Source organism: Rhinolophus hipposideros (assembly GCF_964194185.1).
Source record: "Rhinolophus hipposideros genome assembly, chromosome: 11".
NCBI classification, from domain to species: domain Eukaryota; kingdom Metazoa; phylum Chordata; class Mammalia; order Chiroptera; family Rhinolophidae; genus Rhinolophus; species Rhinolophus hipposideros.
The window spans coordinates 31,339,729-31,358,639 of NC_138057.1; the positions used below are offsets into that span (position 1 = coordinate 31,339,729).

The window sequence follows — 18,911 nt, forward strand, 5'->3', positions numbered from 1 at the left end:
TTTTTAGATTTCATTGGATACACCTAAAAGATTAGTAAACCTGTTATTTAAATGTCAATATTTATAACACTTGAAAAAATATATTATTTATGAGTATTTAAATTTACAAAGAAAAAATTTTAGCTATCAATTTTAAAATGTGCAGCAAAAGACACAGTTTTTCATAAATCTTTCAGTGGAGATACACACACACACACACACACACACACACACACACACACACACACACACACACACACACACACACACACACACACACACGTGTTTCCCCGAAAATAAGACATATCCAGACAATCAGCTCTAATGTGTCTTTTGGAGCAAAAATGAATTGAAGACCTGGTCTTATTTTACTACATCTGTTTTGAAAACCAATGGCCTTGGGGCCGGCCCGGTGGCTCAGGCAGTTAGAGCTCCATGCTCCTAACTCCGAAGGCTGCCGGATGGCTTGGTTGGAGTGTGTCCTCTCAACCACAAAGTTGCCGGTTCGACTCCCGCAAGGGACTGTGAAACTAGAAAAATGGCAACTGGATCTGGAGCTGAGCTGCGCCCTCCACAACTAAGACTGAAAGGACAACAACTTGAAGCTGAATGGCACCCCACAACTAAGATTGAAAAAACAACAACTTGACTTGGAAAAAAAGGCCTGGAAGTACACACTGTTCCCCAATAAAGTCCTGTTCCCCTTCCCCAATAAAATCTTTAAAAAATAAATAAATAAATAAATAAATAAATAAATAAATAAGAAAACCAATGGCCTAGATTCTTGCAAAAGTTGTCTAATTAGCCTTCTCTCTGCTGTTAGCCTCTCCTTAATACAATGTATTCTGTATATCAGTAATTTTCAAACCTTTTGGTCAAAGGCCCCCGATGTACTCTTAAAAATTATTGAAGTCCCCAAACAGCTTTTGTTTATGTGGGTTATATCTACCAATATTTACCATCTTAGATATTAAAACTAAGGAAATGTAAAAGTGCTTATTAATTCATTTAAATAACAATAAACCCAGCACGTTAACACAACACTTTTAAGAACAATAACTATTTTCCAAACAAGAAAAAATTTTGTGAGAAGCACTGTTTTACATTTTTGCAAGTTTCTTTAATCTTTTGTTTAATAGAAGACTATAAGATTATAGGCTATGCAAAATTCCACTATCTACTCATGAAAAAATTAGAGTGGAAAATCTTAGTATTACTATGAAAACACTTTTGACATCAGACTCCCTAAAGGAGGTACCAGAGTTCACCACACTTTGAGAACTTCTGTTCACGAAGAGTAGAGCTATCTTCCTACATCATGAATCTCACCGTCTTTCCCCTGGATAAAGCCTCCAATCTCCCACCTACATACTGTCTACTGAATCAAGTCTGAACTCACTAACGTGGTGCACATGGCTCAGTACCATTCCAGCCCCAATTACTCCCTGTTTGTTTCGTAATTATGCCCTTCACTTGCAAGGCCCTGATCCTCTTGTTCTTCTCCTCCTCATGGAATGCCCTTCCTCTTGTCTATCCAGTAAACTTTTTTAAAAAATGTAACTATCACTTTATTTCTTTTTATTAACGTACAGTTGACATATAATATTACATGAGTTCCAGGTGATTAACAGTTATTCAACATTTATATACTTTACAAAGTGATCCCTGTGATAAATCTAGTAACCACCTGTTGCCATACAAAAGTATTATGATACTACCGACTATATTCCTTATGCTGTACATTACATTCCTGTGACTTCTTTATTTATTTATAACTGGAAGTTTGTGCCTCTTACTCCCTTTCACCTTTTTCTCCCATCTTCTTACCTCCCCCAACCCCTCTAAGGTATTATGCTAAGTGAAAGAAGTCAGACAGAGAAAGACAAACACTATGACTTCACTTAATATAACGTAGGATCTAAAAAAACCTTGATCTTGAGCAAGTTATTTAACCTGTCTACAATTCAGTTCCTTCATGCTTAAGATGAGATAACAACACATATTCTGCAAGGGTTGTTATGGGAATTGAGATAATCCATGAAATGCATTTAAGCCCAATGTAGGCATGATAAATTTTGCTATTATTGTAAATATATAAATGACAAACTATTAATAATAACAATAAAGGTTGAAGTTTGTGACCTAAAATTTCATTTAAAAAATTCATTTTATTGTGCTAAAATACACTCACCAGAATATGGGACTTTCACCAGGTTCTTTCACTTTGTAGTATTCTTTGTCTTGTGGCAATACTTTAGTTAGCCCAAAATCTCCAATTTTAACTCTGTTTTCATTCTCCACCAGTATATTCCTTGTTGCCAGATCCCTGTGGATATATCGTTTTGTACCAAGATATTCCATACCCTATGGATAAAATAACATTTTTCTTTCAGCATAAACGATTTACATGGTCTTACCCACATATACTCCCTTCATTATCTAAAAAAAAACAAGTTCTTAACAATTACTTCAACATACTTTCTTCATCTACAACAAACAGAATATTAGGTACCTTGCATATTTGAGATGTGTACTGAAGAAGTTTTTTATGATCTATCCGTTCTTTATGCTTTTGGAGATAATCTCGTAAACTTCCATATGGTAAATATTCCATAATTAACCTTAGATTGCGCCGGCCTTTTAATGTACAAATGGGAACATAATGTTTTACTTTGCCATATTTTACTGATGAAATATTAGAAAACAACCATATACAAATGACTTAAAGATATATAAAATCTGACTCTAAATGACATTTGACTATAAATTAAAGGTGATACAGTAGTTAAAAACAAGGGCCTTTTTAAATCAAAAAGTTTTGAAAAGAAGCTTTCAAAATAGTTGTGTAAACCTTTATGCTAACCGAAACCTTCCTTTCTCCTCATCTTACATTGAACAAAAAGCATCTAACTTCCAAAATAATATTTTTAAAGAAAATGTAAGAAAGACAATTTTTTTTCTTTAAAAATGATATCCACTTGGTAAGCCTAAGCAGGAATGATAACCACCCATCCTTAGTGAAGATAATGATTAACCAACTCGCCAAAGACTTCCTGTTAACTATCGCCCACCATGACTAAGCACAGTCTCCAGTCTGCTCTCTCTGGGCACTGGGATAAGTCCATCTTGAGACAGGATATGTTTCTATTATCCAGGATGCCAGTGACATACCTTGAGTTCAAACTAGGTTTCAATGGGCAACATACCAGCACTGTAGCACACTCCCTTGTACTTTACAATGTTGTCATGCTGCAGGGATTTAAGGATTTCAATTTCTCTTTCGAAGTCTCGGAGGTGTTCTTCGGTACTGTGCTGGAGCTTTTTCACAGCCACCACCTCCCCAGTATTGTCTTGTAGAGGGTCATACCGGCACATCTCCACACTCCCAAAATTACCCTAAACAACATAGCACATTCGGGTAAGTTTTCTACACAAATCCTAACAAACTTTAATGACATAGGCAATTCTAATTAGAATTAACAAACATCTCTAAGCTTACATTAGGCAACTTGCAGAACAAAAAAAGAGAACTATTTCAACAGGTAAATCTATGCATTTAATTTCTTCAAAAGGAATTACAAGCTGAAATACAAACAACTTCAAGAAAGCATTTAAACACAAATCATGAACATTAATTATTAAGACAACCCAAAGGACACGCCAGGGAATTCCTAAATTTCTATCACTAACTTCCAGGAAGCACTTTGCTTTTTCACAATACACCCTTTGATATCACTGTCAGTGAGTAAGGGTCTGTTACGGAATGAATGTGTATGTCATCCCCAAATTCATATGAGTAAAGCCCTAACCCACAATGTGAAATGTATTTGAAAACAGGGCCCGTGAAGAAGCAATAAAGGATAACTGAGGTCATAGGGTGAGCCCTAATCTGATAGGGTGGGGCCTTTACAGAAGAGGAAGAAACACTAGAGCTCTCTGTCACGTGAGGACCCAGCAAGGCGGCCATAGGCAAGCCAATGAGACAACCCTCATTAGCGACTGAACCCTGCCAGAGCCTTGATATCGGGCTTTCCAGCCTCCAGAACTATGAGAAATAAATATCTGTTCTTTAAGCCACCCAGTCTATGGTATTTTGTCATGGTATCCTGAGCAGACTCATACAAGGTCTGATTTATTTGCTCAAGAAAGTAAATTTTTAGCCTATAAGGATGTTCCTACCTTTTTTTTTTTTAAAGGTCAGTCTCTTTAAAAAAAATCTATTCTCTTTTTACTTAAGACTTATTATCTACACAGAATTAATACACTGATATATAACATTTAAAATTAAGTTTTGAGCATTAATCAAATTAGTGTATTTTGCCTATTATTGCATTCTTAAAGAACAAAACAACATAGTCCTTGAGCTGCAAGATTCTAGGTGACTATATTTTCAGTTATATATTTGAAATCAATTTTTAAAAAACCTAGACCATGGTGTAGCTCAGAGTTAAATCTCTAATTACATAGGCCAGTGTGATGTGCCATCACTCCTGTGATTGGGTTATAAAAAGACCCTGGGGTCCACCCTGGGTGTTTGCTTTCAGTGCTATGTTGGGGGAGGCCCAGGTGAGAGAGCTTGCAAGTAGATATTCTGAGGCCTGTCACTAGCCACACTGTGTGAGCTTAGAAGTAAACCTTCCGCAAATCAAGCCTTCAGATGAGACTGCCAGGTCTGGCTGACATCCATTAAGTTGCTCCCAGAACCCTGATTCACCTAAACTAGGTAATAATAAATGTTTGCTGTTTTCAGTTAAATTTTAGGGTAATCTGTTATACAATAGATGACTAATACACCCAAATACCTAGACCTTTTTATTTTGGGCCATTACAACACCCCTTGAAACATTCCCAAGAATATTTTACAAACAAGAAACAACAGCAAAGTATTAATATAGCTAAGCTAATACTTTTTGTAACTCCCAATGTTTAGCTCTACTAAAGATGGGTCAGAACATTTAGCTTCGATCCAAGTCCTAAGTGAGGCCTTCATAATGCATCCATGCCAAAATCTAATTCATAAGGTCACATGGTACAGAACAATATACTAGCAAACTTTGGGGAAGAAAGAGAGCTTACCACTATGATTAGACCTACTAAGCCTTTCTTAGTCTTTCGTAAAATATATAGGCTAAGTATGACTGTGTGGTCTTTCATCAGACAGAAACTGTCAGCGAACATGGCCTAGTCAACATCTGGACTCTGAACTAATAATCAGATAATTTCTCACTGAGATGCCTAAAAAAAGGGAGTGAGTAGAAAGGGTTAATTGTTCCTTTCTCCATTTCAAAACTAAAGCAGCACCCTTTATCAAGAAAGAGTCCCACGGTCAAATCAATTGGGGAAATACTGTCTAATTGATCATCCTCTTGAATGCACATTACATGTCAAAGATTGTGAGAAATCCTTCAATAAAGACAGTTGTTTAACACACTTCTCCAACATCTGGCAACAAATCTTTCTTTTACAAACATTCCTTAAAATTTTGTGAAATGTAAACTTTAGAGAATCTCTAAAATCTTTGTTACTAAATAAAATGTTCTATGATTATACTTTAACTATTTTTAAAACTTCTGACATCTTACCTTGCCCAGTTGCTGCAGAAATTTCAAGTGTCTCTCTTCAAACTGTGTAGGGTCTCGGTCTTCAAAAGCACCAGAAAACCCTAGGACACCTATCCTCATATTTGGTAACATGTCATTTTCTGTTAACAGTTCATAATCTGCAGAAAGAAAGAATATTACCATCATAAGCCGGCAAACACATTCTCTGGTTAAACTGAAATGTAGTCAAGCTGACCAAAATGATTAGAATGAGTTAGGAATACTAAACACAAATTAATACAGGACAACGCTTTTAGTTTAGATTATATTAATAGGAGCCTTTAATTATTAACCATAATCTGACAGGCTTTCAAGAAACATTTTTGTAAAGGATAAATGATTACTTTCCAAAATAGGCAGTTTTAATATTTATAAAGTAAGATTATATTTTGACTTTTGTTGTGAGAATAGTGAGTAGCACTGGAATGGGAAATACCTATGGATCAAACACATGCATATTTAGCTACATATTTTAAAGGAGAGGACAAACAAAAACAAACCTACTTCATGTTAGAAAATCAATTATAAAATGTATGAAAATTAATTTTGAAAAAACAAAGAATTGTTTTTTAAAAAGTCAAATAAGACAAACTTCCATAGTACACTACTCATTAACTGGCAAACTAAAATTAGGTTATTGAAGGAGAAAAAGCCTTTTTAAAAACTGCAGTTTTTGAACATTAACTTGGGGAACATAATCAATAATGTTGTAAAGATTTTGTTGTGTATTCGATGGACACGTGTCCCATTTGGGAGACCACCTCAGGGATACTGTAGATGCCTGATCATGGCATTGTACACCAGAAGCTAAACAATAATGAATGCCAACTATAATTTTATATATATAATGTGAAGGCTCGGTGCGAGGTTGGAGAGATAGTGGATGGGGGAGGAGGGTTCACAGAGTTAGGGATACAAATGATGAATGTCTAAGTATTACCTTGTCGTGTACACCTGAAACTAATAAATTAAAAAAAAAAACTGCAAAGTGTTCACAAAGGAAACTAGATTATGTATAAAGTAGGAAAAGTCATATGAACATAAGAAATTAAGAAGGTCTAAAAGACATCAAGGAATTTCTCGGAGGGATTACAAAATTAGTAAAGATTTGTTAAATACAATAAAAATAGAAAGATAGCTGGAGAATCAATAAGATGGCTCCATCAATACATACCTGGAGTAAACAAACTATTAAGATCTCGTATGATGGCTCTGAAAGAAGGTCTAAAATCTGGTTCGTAATCCATACAATTATTGATAAGATTTGCTAATTCTGTCCACTTTGGCGCAGGAAGCTGGTGCCTATCTTCATAAAACTGTAGCTTCTGTAATGAAAGAACCACACATTGAGAATAAATTGTATAACACTGTATCAACCTTCTTTTTAACATTAGATAGGCTAAAACACATAAAGTTATGTGAAAGAAGTATCAAGGATCACAGAGTAACTCCAACTCCACAGTCCATATCAACTTACTCTTTGAGAATCCAAAGCACTCAGAGGCTTATCTCCTCCACTGCAGATTTCCCACAAAGTGGTACCAAAACTCCATTTGTCTGTTGCCAAGTTTAGATTTCTAGGATTTTCAATACATTCAGGTGGTACCCATGGTATTCTCTCCTGAAGAACTTTTAAATGATAGGAACAAAGTATGGTTAAATAGTTCCAATAAGCAAACAATTCTTTTATAAGCATATAATATTAAAACTGATTTGAAAAATCATGTCTTTTTTATTTGTGTGTGTGTGGGGATGGGCACATGCAAGCAGATGAACACACTTAAGAGCTAGAATGGACCTTTGAGATCATAATTCAATATCTCAGCTTTAACAATGACAAAATTTGAGATCCATAAAGATTGGATAATTTGCCCAAAGTCACACAATTCGTTAGTATTACAAAGAGAATTAGAAACCTATATCCCGGATCAATTAAACTTCTTTGCATTAAATCATAGTGTCTCTCTACCCCTTGCTATTAGTTTTGCATTCAAAAAAATATTTTTCCATAAAATTTGTGCTAAAATTGTCTCTTGAGGTTTTTTTGTTTTGTATTTCTTTACAATATGTAAGTAGTAACGGGAAAGTTAGCATCAATAGCAGATTCAATAGCACTGACAGTTCTAATTTGTAGATGAAAAAACCAGAACCAACAGGCAGATGGATGACTAAATTATACCAAGATATACTGGGTATGGAATTAACATACATAGGTTCTACTGAGATCATGGAATTTCCCACGTATTGAGCACCTGAACCCCACCTCCTGGTATTCTGGCATAGATAGATGATCGATAGATGATAGAAAGATAGATAGGAAGACAAGAAGGAAGGATAATCTGTTGCATCTTTTGGTCTACTTTGGTAAAGCAATGTGAGTATTTTTGCTGTATAATTAAGGGATTAAAGAGAACAGGTGCCTTTCTCCTTCACCATATGAATACTTCTCCTTCACCTACTATTCCAAAGGGTAAAATTTCACTGAGCACTAGATCTAAGATTCTGTAACATTTTCTGCCCTATTATCTCTGTCTTCACTGTCAGATAAAGCCATCAAGTTTAAGTATTATTGGCTCAAAAAGGATACCATGTATCAACGTACAAAAGTTAATAAATTTTGATTCTAAATTTAGAACATTTAATTAGAGAAATTAGCTAAGATAATACTATTACAACATTTGGACAAAAAAAACTCTCAATTATTTGACTGCAATGTTCATTTTAACTAATTGTGTTAAATAGAAGGTTAAGAAACACACACAAAAACGGTGTTTTGAAAAAGCTTTTAAAAGTCACAATTAGCTGAATAATTAAACTAGATAAATATATCTTCTCTAATTTTTATTTAGTGATTAAGGAAAGAAAAATTTAAAAAATTTACTCATGGCTCAAAGAATGATTATTAGAAAATTTCACTTTAAAAATGGATAAAATCTGATCTTCCACACATAATTAGGGATTACAACTGTTTTAAAAAACAGTTCTTACAGTCCCTGCGACATAATTATAACAAAGGAGAAATGGACAGACTAGGACATAACTCTAATTTAATTTAGACTGCTAACAATGGTAGATAAATTTTATTACTAATCAAGAACATGTCAATAAAACAGTTTGAGAAAAAGTAACGTTTTTTATGCTACTCTCCAAGTAAAGCTTAATAATGTTAAATACGATCCCTGTAGAACTTACTGTCCTTTGGCAAAACTGTAATACTAATGCCAGGATCACTAAGTTTGATGAAAGGAGGATTTCCTGTCTTCCTGTCTTCTTCTCTGATAAGTAGAATATTTTTGGCACACACATTCCCATGAGTAAGGGTTTTTTCTTCCTATTAAAATTAAATGACATATATTCAAATATCAATCCACAAATATATGAGCACTTAATATGTCCAAGGCCCCAAACTGAACTTAAAGAAGAAAAACAGGTAAGATAGTATTAATTAATACTTATTTATTTGGAGGTATGCTTTGAGATAATAAAAAGAAATTTTGTGGCAACACTGTGTTTCCTGTTTTACATTTGAAATGACACAATAATCTATGCCCATAATAAAACAAATACATTAAAACTACCCAAAGCCACTTCACTTTATAAAGCTGAGATTTTAAGTAGTATCTATTCCTAGGTGGCAGCTGGCAGAAATAAATCATCTTTCTGTTCAGCAGCAGAATATAGGTGCACTCTGAGGGGTCCGAGTGTTGGCTGGCCCTCTGGTATCCTGCTTCTCCAGCAATATTGCTTTCTTATTGGACATAATTTCTAATTGCCCACCAACACCATAACAAGGTTAATTCTACAGGGATTTTCTGCCATCCATAGTTAGCACAACATGCTTCTGCATAATTTTTGGTTAAATCCTCTAAATCCAAGTGACACAAACTACAGATTGTCTGTCAGCAATTCTACGACACTGATAGGATGGCAAAACTATTTCTTTTAAAAGTGATTTTACACAAATAAATGTATGCCTAAAATAATACCTTTCAGCAACTAACACAGATTATTTTAAATGACTCAGCATCCATTTATAGATTTATTTCTTGTTCCCAGGTCAAGATCTTTTCTACATTGCTTTGTAAGATAGAAGAATAAATTTCTGATAAAAGAATATCCTAATTACTTACTAGAAAATGCATGGCCCAGGCCAGCTGTTTAGCCACTTCAAGTTTCCATAATATGTTTATAGAATTTTTATTCTTTTTCAAATATGTATCTAATGATCCAAATTTCACAAACTCCTGAACCAGAATATCTGCATTAAAATATAATAATAATAATAAGGCTCTAGTCTACATATAATAAAAATATATAATTTTAAACTTTTATAAATATACTTATAGTTATATGTGGGTATTATAGGAAAAGAGATTAAACTACATAAAATTCACTAATTTAAAGGAAGTTTAACAGCTATGTACTATTTTATTTGGAGATTTCAGTTTATTCACAACAGCAAGAGGTAGGAATCTAAATTTTATATATACAATATTACACATAATTTCTTATATATAGAATATATAATATATAACATAACATCCATTATAATATATTGTATTACATATTATATTTATACCACATAAATAATTATACATAACGTTATACACACACACACACACACACACACACACAAAATATTACTCCAACACACCTCTATGTATTATTACTGAATTATGGCTGCACTTTTGAAACAAATGAAAATTTCTCATATTTAATTCTTCTCCCATGAAACCATTCAGGCATTCAACATTTTCTGAAATTCTTTTACTGCACACAAAAATTAACAGCAATGTCTATTCTATTGGAGGCATAAAGGAGAATTTAAATTCGAACTGCATCCATTCCTTTAATTTGTGCTGTAAAAAATTGGTGTTTTACATTGCTTTATCTTTAAAACTATTTTTAAAAAATACTATTAAGATATATTTTGCCAGAGAAACAAGTGTTTGCTCCTAAAAACAGCCTTTAAGACAGAGATAAAAATTCCATTTGTTAGCACTAACCAAGTTCCTGAAGGCCCAGACAGTTTCTACATAAAGGCATATTATTTAATAAAGTAATTAACTGAGTTTTGGGTTTATTTATAGTCATCTAGTAATAATTAATAATGGAGTAAGCTCAAGTTCTCAATTTCGGACTTGAATTTATTGAGGTCATTCTGTTGTTTTTAAAGCATAAATACTGTTATATAAATGAGAACTAAAGGATTTGGGTTCTTAACATTAAAAATGGAACATTAAGATAAAATAAAAACCACAAAAATTCAAGTAAAAATTTTAATCATGGTATCACGATATATATTTGTAAAGAAATTCTGACAGACTTTTGCATTGTAATCCATGTTCGTCCATGGACCAGTAAATTAAGTACCTACACTTCATATATGCCTATATTTCAGATATTTGCTTTAAAATGCCTACTGTAGATCTAATTTCAAATTGTGATTCTGCTTGAGCTAATATTAAAAATAATTTAGTTTACATTTGGTCTATAACAACTGTAGTGCCTTTGGGCCTTGCTGGGTAACAAAAACAAATTGAATAAAAGTTTTGCTGCCCATAGTTAATTTGAAGAACAATCCATATACCAATAATTAATAATTGACCAATGTTATCCCAATACATTTAAGTTTAAAAAATAAAAGAATTGACTGCAAGTAAATTTATAACAAGGCAAGTATCAAAAAAAAAAGATCTAGGAGTTACAATGAATAGCAGCTTAATAAAATTTTCTCACTTGGCATTTAAGACCTACTAAATTTCACAGATAACCACTGATTGTCCTATGCTCCATTATTTTATATCGTAAAAGAAAAAAACATTGCCAATTAATCTGACAAGCCACTGATTATATCACACTTCCCAATTTCAGATATTTTTAAATATGAAAAAAGTACATCACAGAATCAATTAAATAAGTATAAAAGCAAGGGTAAAAATTGGCATTAAATGCTCTAAGACACTGTTTTCAAACTCTGTAAATAAGTGTATTCCTTTCCCCCCCCATAAAAAGCTATGAGAGACATCAATAAATAAAAGAGAAATACAGAACCACCATAGTTGGCAGTGAGTGGGCAGAATTCTCCACTACTCCATTTACGCTTACTCTCATTTCACCAAACTCCTGAGGTACCTGAGAAACCTCCAGAGAACAGATATGAAAACCACCACCTTTGAAAATATTTGCAATTTTCAAATACACAAAGCAATGTTACATAAGTGTGGATGCGTATTTAATATACATTACTAATGAAAAATGGGGAATTACAGAGAAATTTTCTGAATGTAAACTTTGTGGGTTTTTATGAACTGTCTAAATTTAGACATAGAATATATCTAATATCAACAACCAATCATTTCAGTCAGCTTCATTAAAAATCCAGTCCATAATTTGTATGCCTTGTCTTCAAAATTCCAAATAAATGTGTACTGTTCTGAAATGGCCAGTTATTCCAATGTTATGCTGAACCAGTGATAATCATTATTGTTATGGTAAACAGAAAAAGTTATGACATTTGTTTACTATAATTCTACTATTTTAACATTTTAACATAAGCTATATGAACAGTTTTCTGCATTTTAATTTAATTCACTGATTTCCTTTTTTAGGAGACATAACTGAATACTTCTACAATGTTTTTAGTTTAAACAATATTTAACTCTTGTTAAATTATAGTTTATATTGATACCTAACTATGATGCTGAAATTGAATTTTCTATCTAAACAAAAATGGATGTTCTGAAAAAGGCATAATTTTAACTTAAGGAAGCCAGAGATTTTACTTACTCTCCTCTCCACAGACACATACTCCATAATTTAAAACCAGATGCTTGTGAGAAAGCTGGCTCATCATGCTTGCTGCTTCAAAGAAAGACTAACAAAAAACAAAACCATATAAAAAATGCAAAAGAATTATTGTTTGTGTGTATAAGTATTCATAGTTCAAAAAGATAGTCTTAGCCATAAGAGAAATGTACTTTCTCCTATTCTAAGCAGAACTCGAGATAAGACTACAAGTGTGCTTTGGTCCCCTTATATAGACTTGTAACTGCCATCAACCTTAGTGCTAGAGTTCATTCCGGAAAACCCCTGAGTAAGCCTGGAATAAGGAGAGAGCAATAGTGCTACAGGGCACCATGAATGATGGAACGTAAACGGGCTTAGACCCATGACACCTAGAGTAGAGAACAGAGGTACTAACAGAGGTAGACACCAGAGATACAAATATGGGACTAAAATAAATAGATAGGAGCTTCAAATAACACTTCCTAGGGAATTAACAATGATCTCTGTTCAGATAAAACATCATGGCAACTATGTCGGGAGATTTGCATGTTATCAACATTACCCTAACTCATCTTTGACTAGAACCTTCTGGCTATGGTTGTTGAGGGTCACAATCACCAACACCGTGGTATTCTGGATTAGAACAGTTCTTCGGCTTGTATGTTTCACATCATCGTCCACTAACATCCTTGAAGACATTTTAAGTATCATAAATGCTTGTTATGTCACATTTGGTGATGCGTTGCTATGCTAAGGACTTTGGCAACTGGCCGCTGGGTTTCTGTGGGCTAGTACCCCTAGATGATGCCCAGAGGCATCCATATTTCACCTAGCATGTTCCTTAGCACAGTTCTTTCAAACTTTTTTTTTTTAACTGGATGAAATTGTGGAGGAAATCTGTGGAACCTATAAAGCTCTGGGAAGCCAAATTTGAAAGCCACTGCCCTAGTATATGCAGAGATGTAATAATACCTATAACACGATGCTAAAAGTAATTAGTTTGGAAATATTATTAGAAAAGAGTCTATAATTATCTATAGAAGGCATTCTCAGAAAGACCCTGTTATGTGCATGTGAGATCACATTTTTAAATATCATAAACTATATTAACGATACAAAGAACATACATACCTCTGAATAGTTTCTATGTGCTTTATCCAGAACTTTTAAAAGAACTTCTGTTTCATGCAGTTGACCATAGTCTCCCACTTCTCTTCTTATGCCTTTAAAAATTTTTGTGAAAGTGCCTTGGCCAAGGCTTTCATTCTTTAGAAGGAAAAAAAAAAGAATGAGTACAGATGGAGAAAGATATGAGAATTAGGAAATATGCTCAATTAAACCAAGATCTGAGACTACAAATTAATTAAATTCTGCTTCCTTACAAAGTAATAGAAGACAGAAAATAAGGATTAATGAATAAAGTGTATTTTGGTTCCACTCTGGTCTTAAAACCCCTGAATTAGCTATCATTATCACTTCTTTACAGTGTCAGTGTTTAGCTACATTTATTTATATATGAATCTGTTTTTTTCCATTTGCCTTTCCGAATAGTGCAGTAGAAAGGCAGTGCAGTATGGTCTATGGAGGCAAAATATCTGACTCGTTCCTTATTACCATCTTCTAGTTGTGTGACCTTATACAGGCAATGTAATCTCTTTGTTCTGCAGTTGCCTTGGTTCCCTCATCTAAGGAATGAGGATAATTATTTCTCCACAGGATTGTTATGAACAACAAATGAATAAATACATGAAAAGCACTTTGTACAGTCCAAGACACATAGTAAATGCTCAATAATTAGCTATTAACACTATTTACTTGCATATCCTTACAGAATAATTATTGAAAGCCTGCACCCTGAAGCAGGGCTGCCTGTTTCAAACTGAATCTCTATTATTAGTTTTGTAATGTTAGGTTACCTGGCGACTCTATGCTTCCTATTATTCATATGAGGATTTCTGTCTTTACAATTCTTGATAATTCAATCTACTGTTTCCTTATGGAACTTAGACATCAGTAGGTCTTTCTAATTCTACTCTCCACGTCCCTTAACCTCTCTTTCATAATTTCTATTTCTTTTTCCCTATCTGCTGCAAATGAACAATTTTCAGATCTATCTTCCAATTCACTAATTCTTTCTTCAACCATAAATAATCTGCTTTCTAACCTGCCCATTTTGTTTTAATGTCAATGAATGTGTTTTTCATTTCTATGCTTTTTTTCCCCTAAATCTTTTTGATCTTTTTAAATAATGTCTTGTTTTTCCCCCCATGTTTCCGACTCTTTTTATATCTTTAAACATATATATGGATTTTATAATCTTTATCTGAAAAGTCTGTTATATGAAGTGCTTGGAGATCTAATTTTGATGTTTCTTGGTCTGCTGACTCTTGCTTACTCTTGGATTACTTCCCTGAATGTTTTAAAATTTTCAATTAAAAGCTCATGTTTGCAGGCATTTCATCTGTGATATCCTGGGTGCCCTAAGTTAATGGCATGTTCTTCCAAAAAGATTTTGTTTCTGTTTCTGCCAATACCACAGGGTATTACTAGGGGTGTACCATTGGTTTCTCAGACCATACAGGTGGTATAAAGAAACCCAAACTCAAAAGCATATGCTTACATATTTTCAGGAGAGACTTTTTTTTTCTTAACTAAGAGCCCAACTAAAACAGACAACATTCCTTTTATCCTTTGGCTAGTTGATGAATTTTTCACAATCCCCATATTGTTTTACTGAGGATGTATTTACTTGCAGGTCCTGGTTTTATTCAGGCCTCACTTTTAACTCCTGCTCTTATATAGGCCTTAAAACTTGGCCCTTCTTTGTGTTGCTTTTAAATCTTAATCCCCTTGATTAGGGAGCCTAAACCCAACCTCCCAACATCATTCTACAGCCAAAACATCAGCTCTTTTGTAGCACTTTGTTTTCAGTTCCTTCTTTATTTTTAATCCCTTAGATTTCCCTTACTTTCTCTACAACTTGAGAGTTAGATATAGGTCATTTGTAGATTTTTAATTTAGGATTTATAAAGAAATATTTTTAAAACCCTGAAAGAATACAATTTCCTTCTTAGAATAATTAATTTTGCTAATTTCTAACTCAAGTTTGGTATCACATTTTCACAAGAAATAAAAATAAACTGCAATAAAATTTTGACAATATAAGTTATAATAAAATAGTTTCAAATGTCACATGAATGTATATGAGGTCGGTCATTAAGAAAACAGTTGTTATTTTAAAAGGACAAAAAAAAAAATAACCAGCCTTACAAATATCAAATCTTCACTTCTGATTTTGTGAAACACCATTTGGTTCACATTATTATGCCTCTGTAATGTTGGTGAGGTGGGCACATCAGAAATACCATTGGTTCTGAAGACTAGAAGGTTTGATTTATCTGCAAAGAAAAATTAAAGAAACAATGAAAAAATATACATATATAATCAAAACTCATGAGGATATAAACTGCTCCAAAAGGGTAAAATAAAATATATTCTCTATCTAAGAATTGCTTAACAACTTCTTATTGTTCATTGTTTTCCCACAGAAACTTATTTTAGGAGTTTACTCACTGAATTTTAATGTATTCTAAGCAGTTATTTCAAACATTCAAAATTATAATCACTTCCTTAACTAAGACAATTTTTCAGGAATTTTATTACTTTTTAATAAGCCTTTATTCCAAGAGCTTTTCAACTTTACTATTTTTATTTTAAAAATACAGAAATTAAAATTCTAAAAGAATATGAAAGCTTTTATTTAGAACATATGACAATTTGGTAGTGAGGTGTTTCTTTCAGTTCAATAGATAACTGATTGATTTATATCAAGTAATTGTTTTTTTTTATTTTTTATCTTATTAGTTTCAGGTGCACAAGACAAAGTAATACTTAGATGTTTATCATTTATATCCCTCACACTGCGTGAACTCCCCTCCCCCCATCCACTATCCCTCTGACATCGTACAGAGCCATTATATTTCCACTGTCTCTATTTCTAATGCTGTACTCCACTTCTTGTAAGTATATACATACATATATATATACATATATATTTAAAATTATAGTTGGCATTCATTATTGTTCAGCTTCAGGTGTACAGTGCAGTGATCAGGCATCTACATCATCCCTCAGGTAGCAAGCAATTATTTTTAAACACCACTTTAGAATTAAGGAACTTCAAGTCACTACTAGACAGGCCAAATCAAACTGGACAATCCTATTTGAGGATGCTTGTATAACAGAGTGAGACAAAATTAATTTGTTTTTAGAGCTGCCTCTTTCATATTTCTTTTGAAATCAATATACTAATGATACCACTCACCATAAACATAATATATGACTAGCATTTTTAAAATAAGTAGAAAATCATTTTACCTTTTGGCTTTGGAGGACAGCATTTTGTAAACTGGAAAATTATATTGTCTGAGCGAACAGTTTCCATCTGGTAGCAATTCAAAAGATCTTTAAGATTATTGAAGTTCTTTTTAGTCCCACTTAGGTTGTATTCTCCATTCTCATTTTTTGTAATCAAACAGTGCTTATATTCAATGACATTTTCTCGCTATATAAGTTAAATTACAAAAAGAGGGAGGAAAAATTACAATGGATATCATAGTGATTACTGGGATAAAATGAATTTCACAAAAATAACCAACGGAACACTTAGATATCTGAATCATGAATCCTAATAAATGTAGTATCAGTTTAGGGTGACAGAGGTGCTTGGTTCATCAAAAAGGATAATCTAATTACAATTGCATAGTCTACAGAAACGGTTTACGAGTTGACTTTCTTTTTATTAAAAAGAAAGCAATGATAATAATAATACCATCCTTAACAGCTTTCTATCATCTACAAGATAAAGTGGAAAACTAATTTAGCATATAAGGCCTCCCTTTATCTGGCTTCTGCCTCCATCTCCAACCTCAACTCTGCCACTCCAAACATACAGCTTATGCTCCAGCTATATTAAGTGACTTAAAAATTTTCACGCAAATGCTATACTATTTCATGTCTTGATAACTGTACATGCTATCTCTCTACCTATGAATGTACATTCACTCCTTCTGAGCAAAGGGCTTTTGTTCATTCCTTAAAACCCAGTTAAGGGGCAAACGGATGGCTCAGTTGGTTAGAGTGCAGGCTTTGGGCAATGGGGCTGCCAGTTCGATTCCCACATGGGCCAGCGAGCTGCGCCCTACACAACTAGAATGAAGTCAATGAGCTGCTGCTGAGCTCCCGGGGTGGCCAGATGGCTCAGCTGGTTGGAGCGCAGGCTCTCAACCACAAGGTTGCCAGTTTGACTCCCGCAAGGGATGGTCATGGGCTGTGCCCCCTGCAACTAACAACAGCGACTGGACGTGGAGCTGAGCTGTGCCCTCCACAACTAAGACTGAAAAGCACAACAACTTGACTTGGAGAGAGTTGATGAGAGTCCTGGGAAAAACACACCACTGTACCCCAATTAAAAAAAAAAAAAAGAAAAACAAAAAACTCAGTTACATATCACTGCTTCTGTGAGGTCTTCCCTAACAACTCTCACCCCATCCCACAAGCAAAGGTGATTACCCATTCCATTGCGCCACTACTGTATTTGCATAATTATCTCTAATACGGCAACTTTAATCTTTTTCATTTGTTCAATGTTTGTCTTATGTGATATATTATGAACTTGTTCATTCATCTAACTACTTTTCTGAGCTGCTTTGTATAAACATATTCAACCTACTTAGAATGATTTATATAAAATCGACTAGATACTTCAAGGTCAATCTCAAGTCCTTCCTACTCCAAAAGATCTTTCTTAATAATTGTAGTCCTTTTTGTTATTGTCTATACTGAATAATTACAATGCTCAATTTAGTATTTTTGGGGGTGTACTTGCTTATTTTTTTCCAAAAGATAGATTTCTTGAAGAAGGACAATATATCATACATTCCCTAATACACAGCCCTCATCTTAGGCTGGGAAAAACATAAAAAATTATACATTTTGATTTAATAATTGAATATAACGGACAGCTGTATATTATACTAGTAAGAAGATATTGTGAAGTTAGGATAGATTATTAGCATTTTACAATGCTAATGTTATGAAGTGACCTACTTTCTGTTTTTATCGATAGTTAGTCTGCTCTACATATGCTAAATATAAGACGGTTGCATTTTATAAAACTTAATATAACTGAATAACACAATATTTACTTTCTCTACTTTTAAAAAGCAAGATAAATTTTGGAAGTTGCTATGAGATTTCTCAAGATTTATACCATAAAACTACCTTATAAGTGATAGTATATTTTTAGGTAATTTTGGATAGTAAGCAATCTTAGATGAAATCCAAAATAATCTGTATTAATAGTGCAGTTTCATTGTAATTTTACACTTAAAACATACATTGTAGATCGTTATTCTTAATACTGGAAAACCAGTAGTTAAAAGTGTAATAATGTTTGTTTCTTTGTTATTGCCGTATTTCATTCTAACCTGTAACCATTATTAGTAAAAGGAAACTGCTTCTGATTTATTTTGTCCTACATGT

At 33.4% G+C, this 18,911-nt stretch overlaps 1 protein-coding gene across 2 annotated transcripts in view; it reads right to left on the reverse strand.

The window, feature by feature from the left end:
* The window catches only part of JAK2 (Janus kinase 2), a 97,160-nt gene that overhangs the window by 10,198 nt on the left and 68,051 nt on the right, over nt 1-18,911 (reverse strand). For both annotated transcript variants that reach the window (XM_081067163.1, XM_081067164.1), the window contains exons 11-22: nt 16,746-16,932; nt 15,639-15,766; nt 13,500-13,634; nt 12,369-12,456; nt 9,710-9,837; nt 8,772-8,910; nt 7,057-7,208; nt 6,754-6,904; nt 5,562-5,698; nt 3,186-3,375; nt 2,492-2,616; nt 2,171-2,343 (exon numbers count right to left, since the gene is read on the reverse strand). In XM_081067163.1, coding sequence (XP_080923289.1) covers nt 2,171-2,343; nt 2,492-2,616; nt 3,186-3,375; nt 5,562-5,698; nt 6,754-6,904; nt 7,057-7,208; nt 8,772-8,910; nt 9,710-9,837; nt 12,369-12,456; nt 13,500-13,634; nt 15,639-15,766; nt 16,746-16,932 — 1,733 coding nt within the window. The remainder of the gene's footprint in view (nt 1-2,170; nt 2,344-2,491; nt 2,617-3,185; nt 3,376-5,561; nt 5,699-6,753; nt 6,905-7,056; nt 7,209-8,771; nt 8,911-9,709; nt 9,838-12,368; nt 12,457-13,499; nt 13,635-15,638; nt 15,767-16,745; nt 16,933-18,911) is intronic.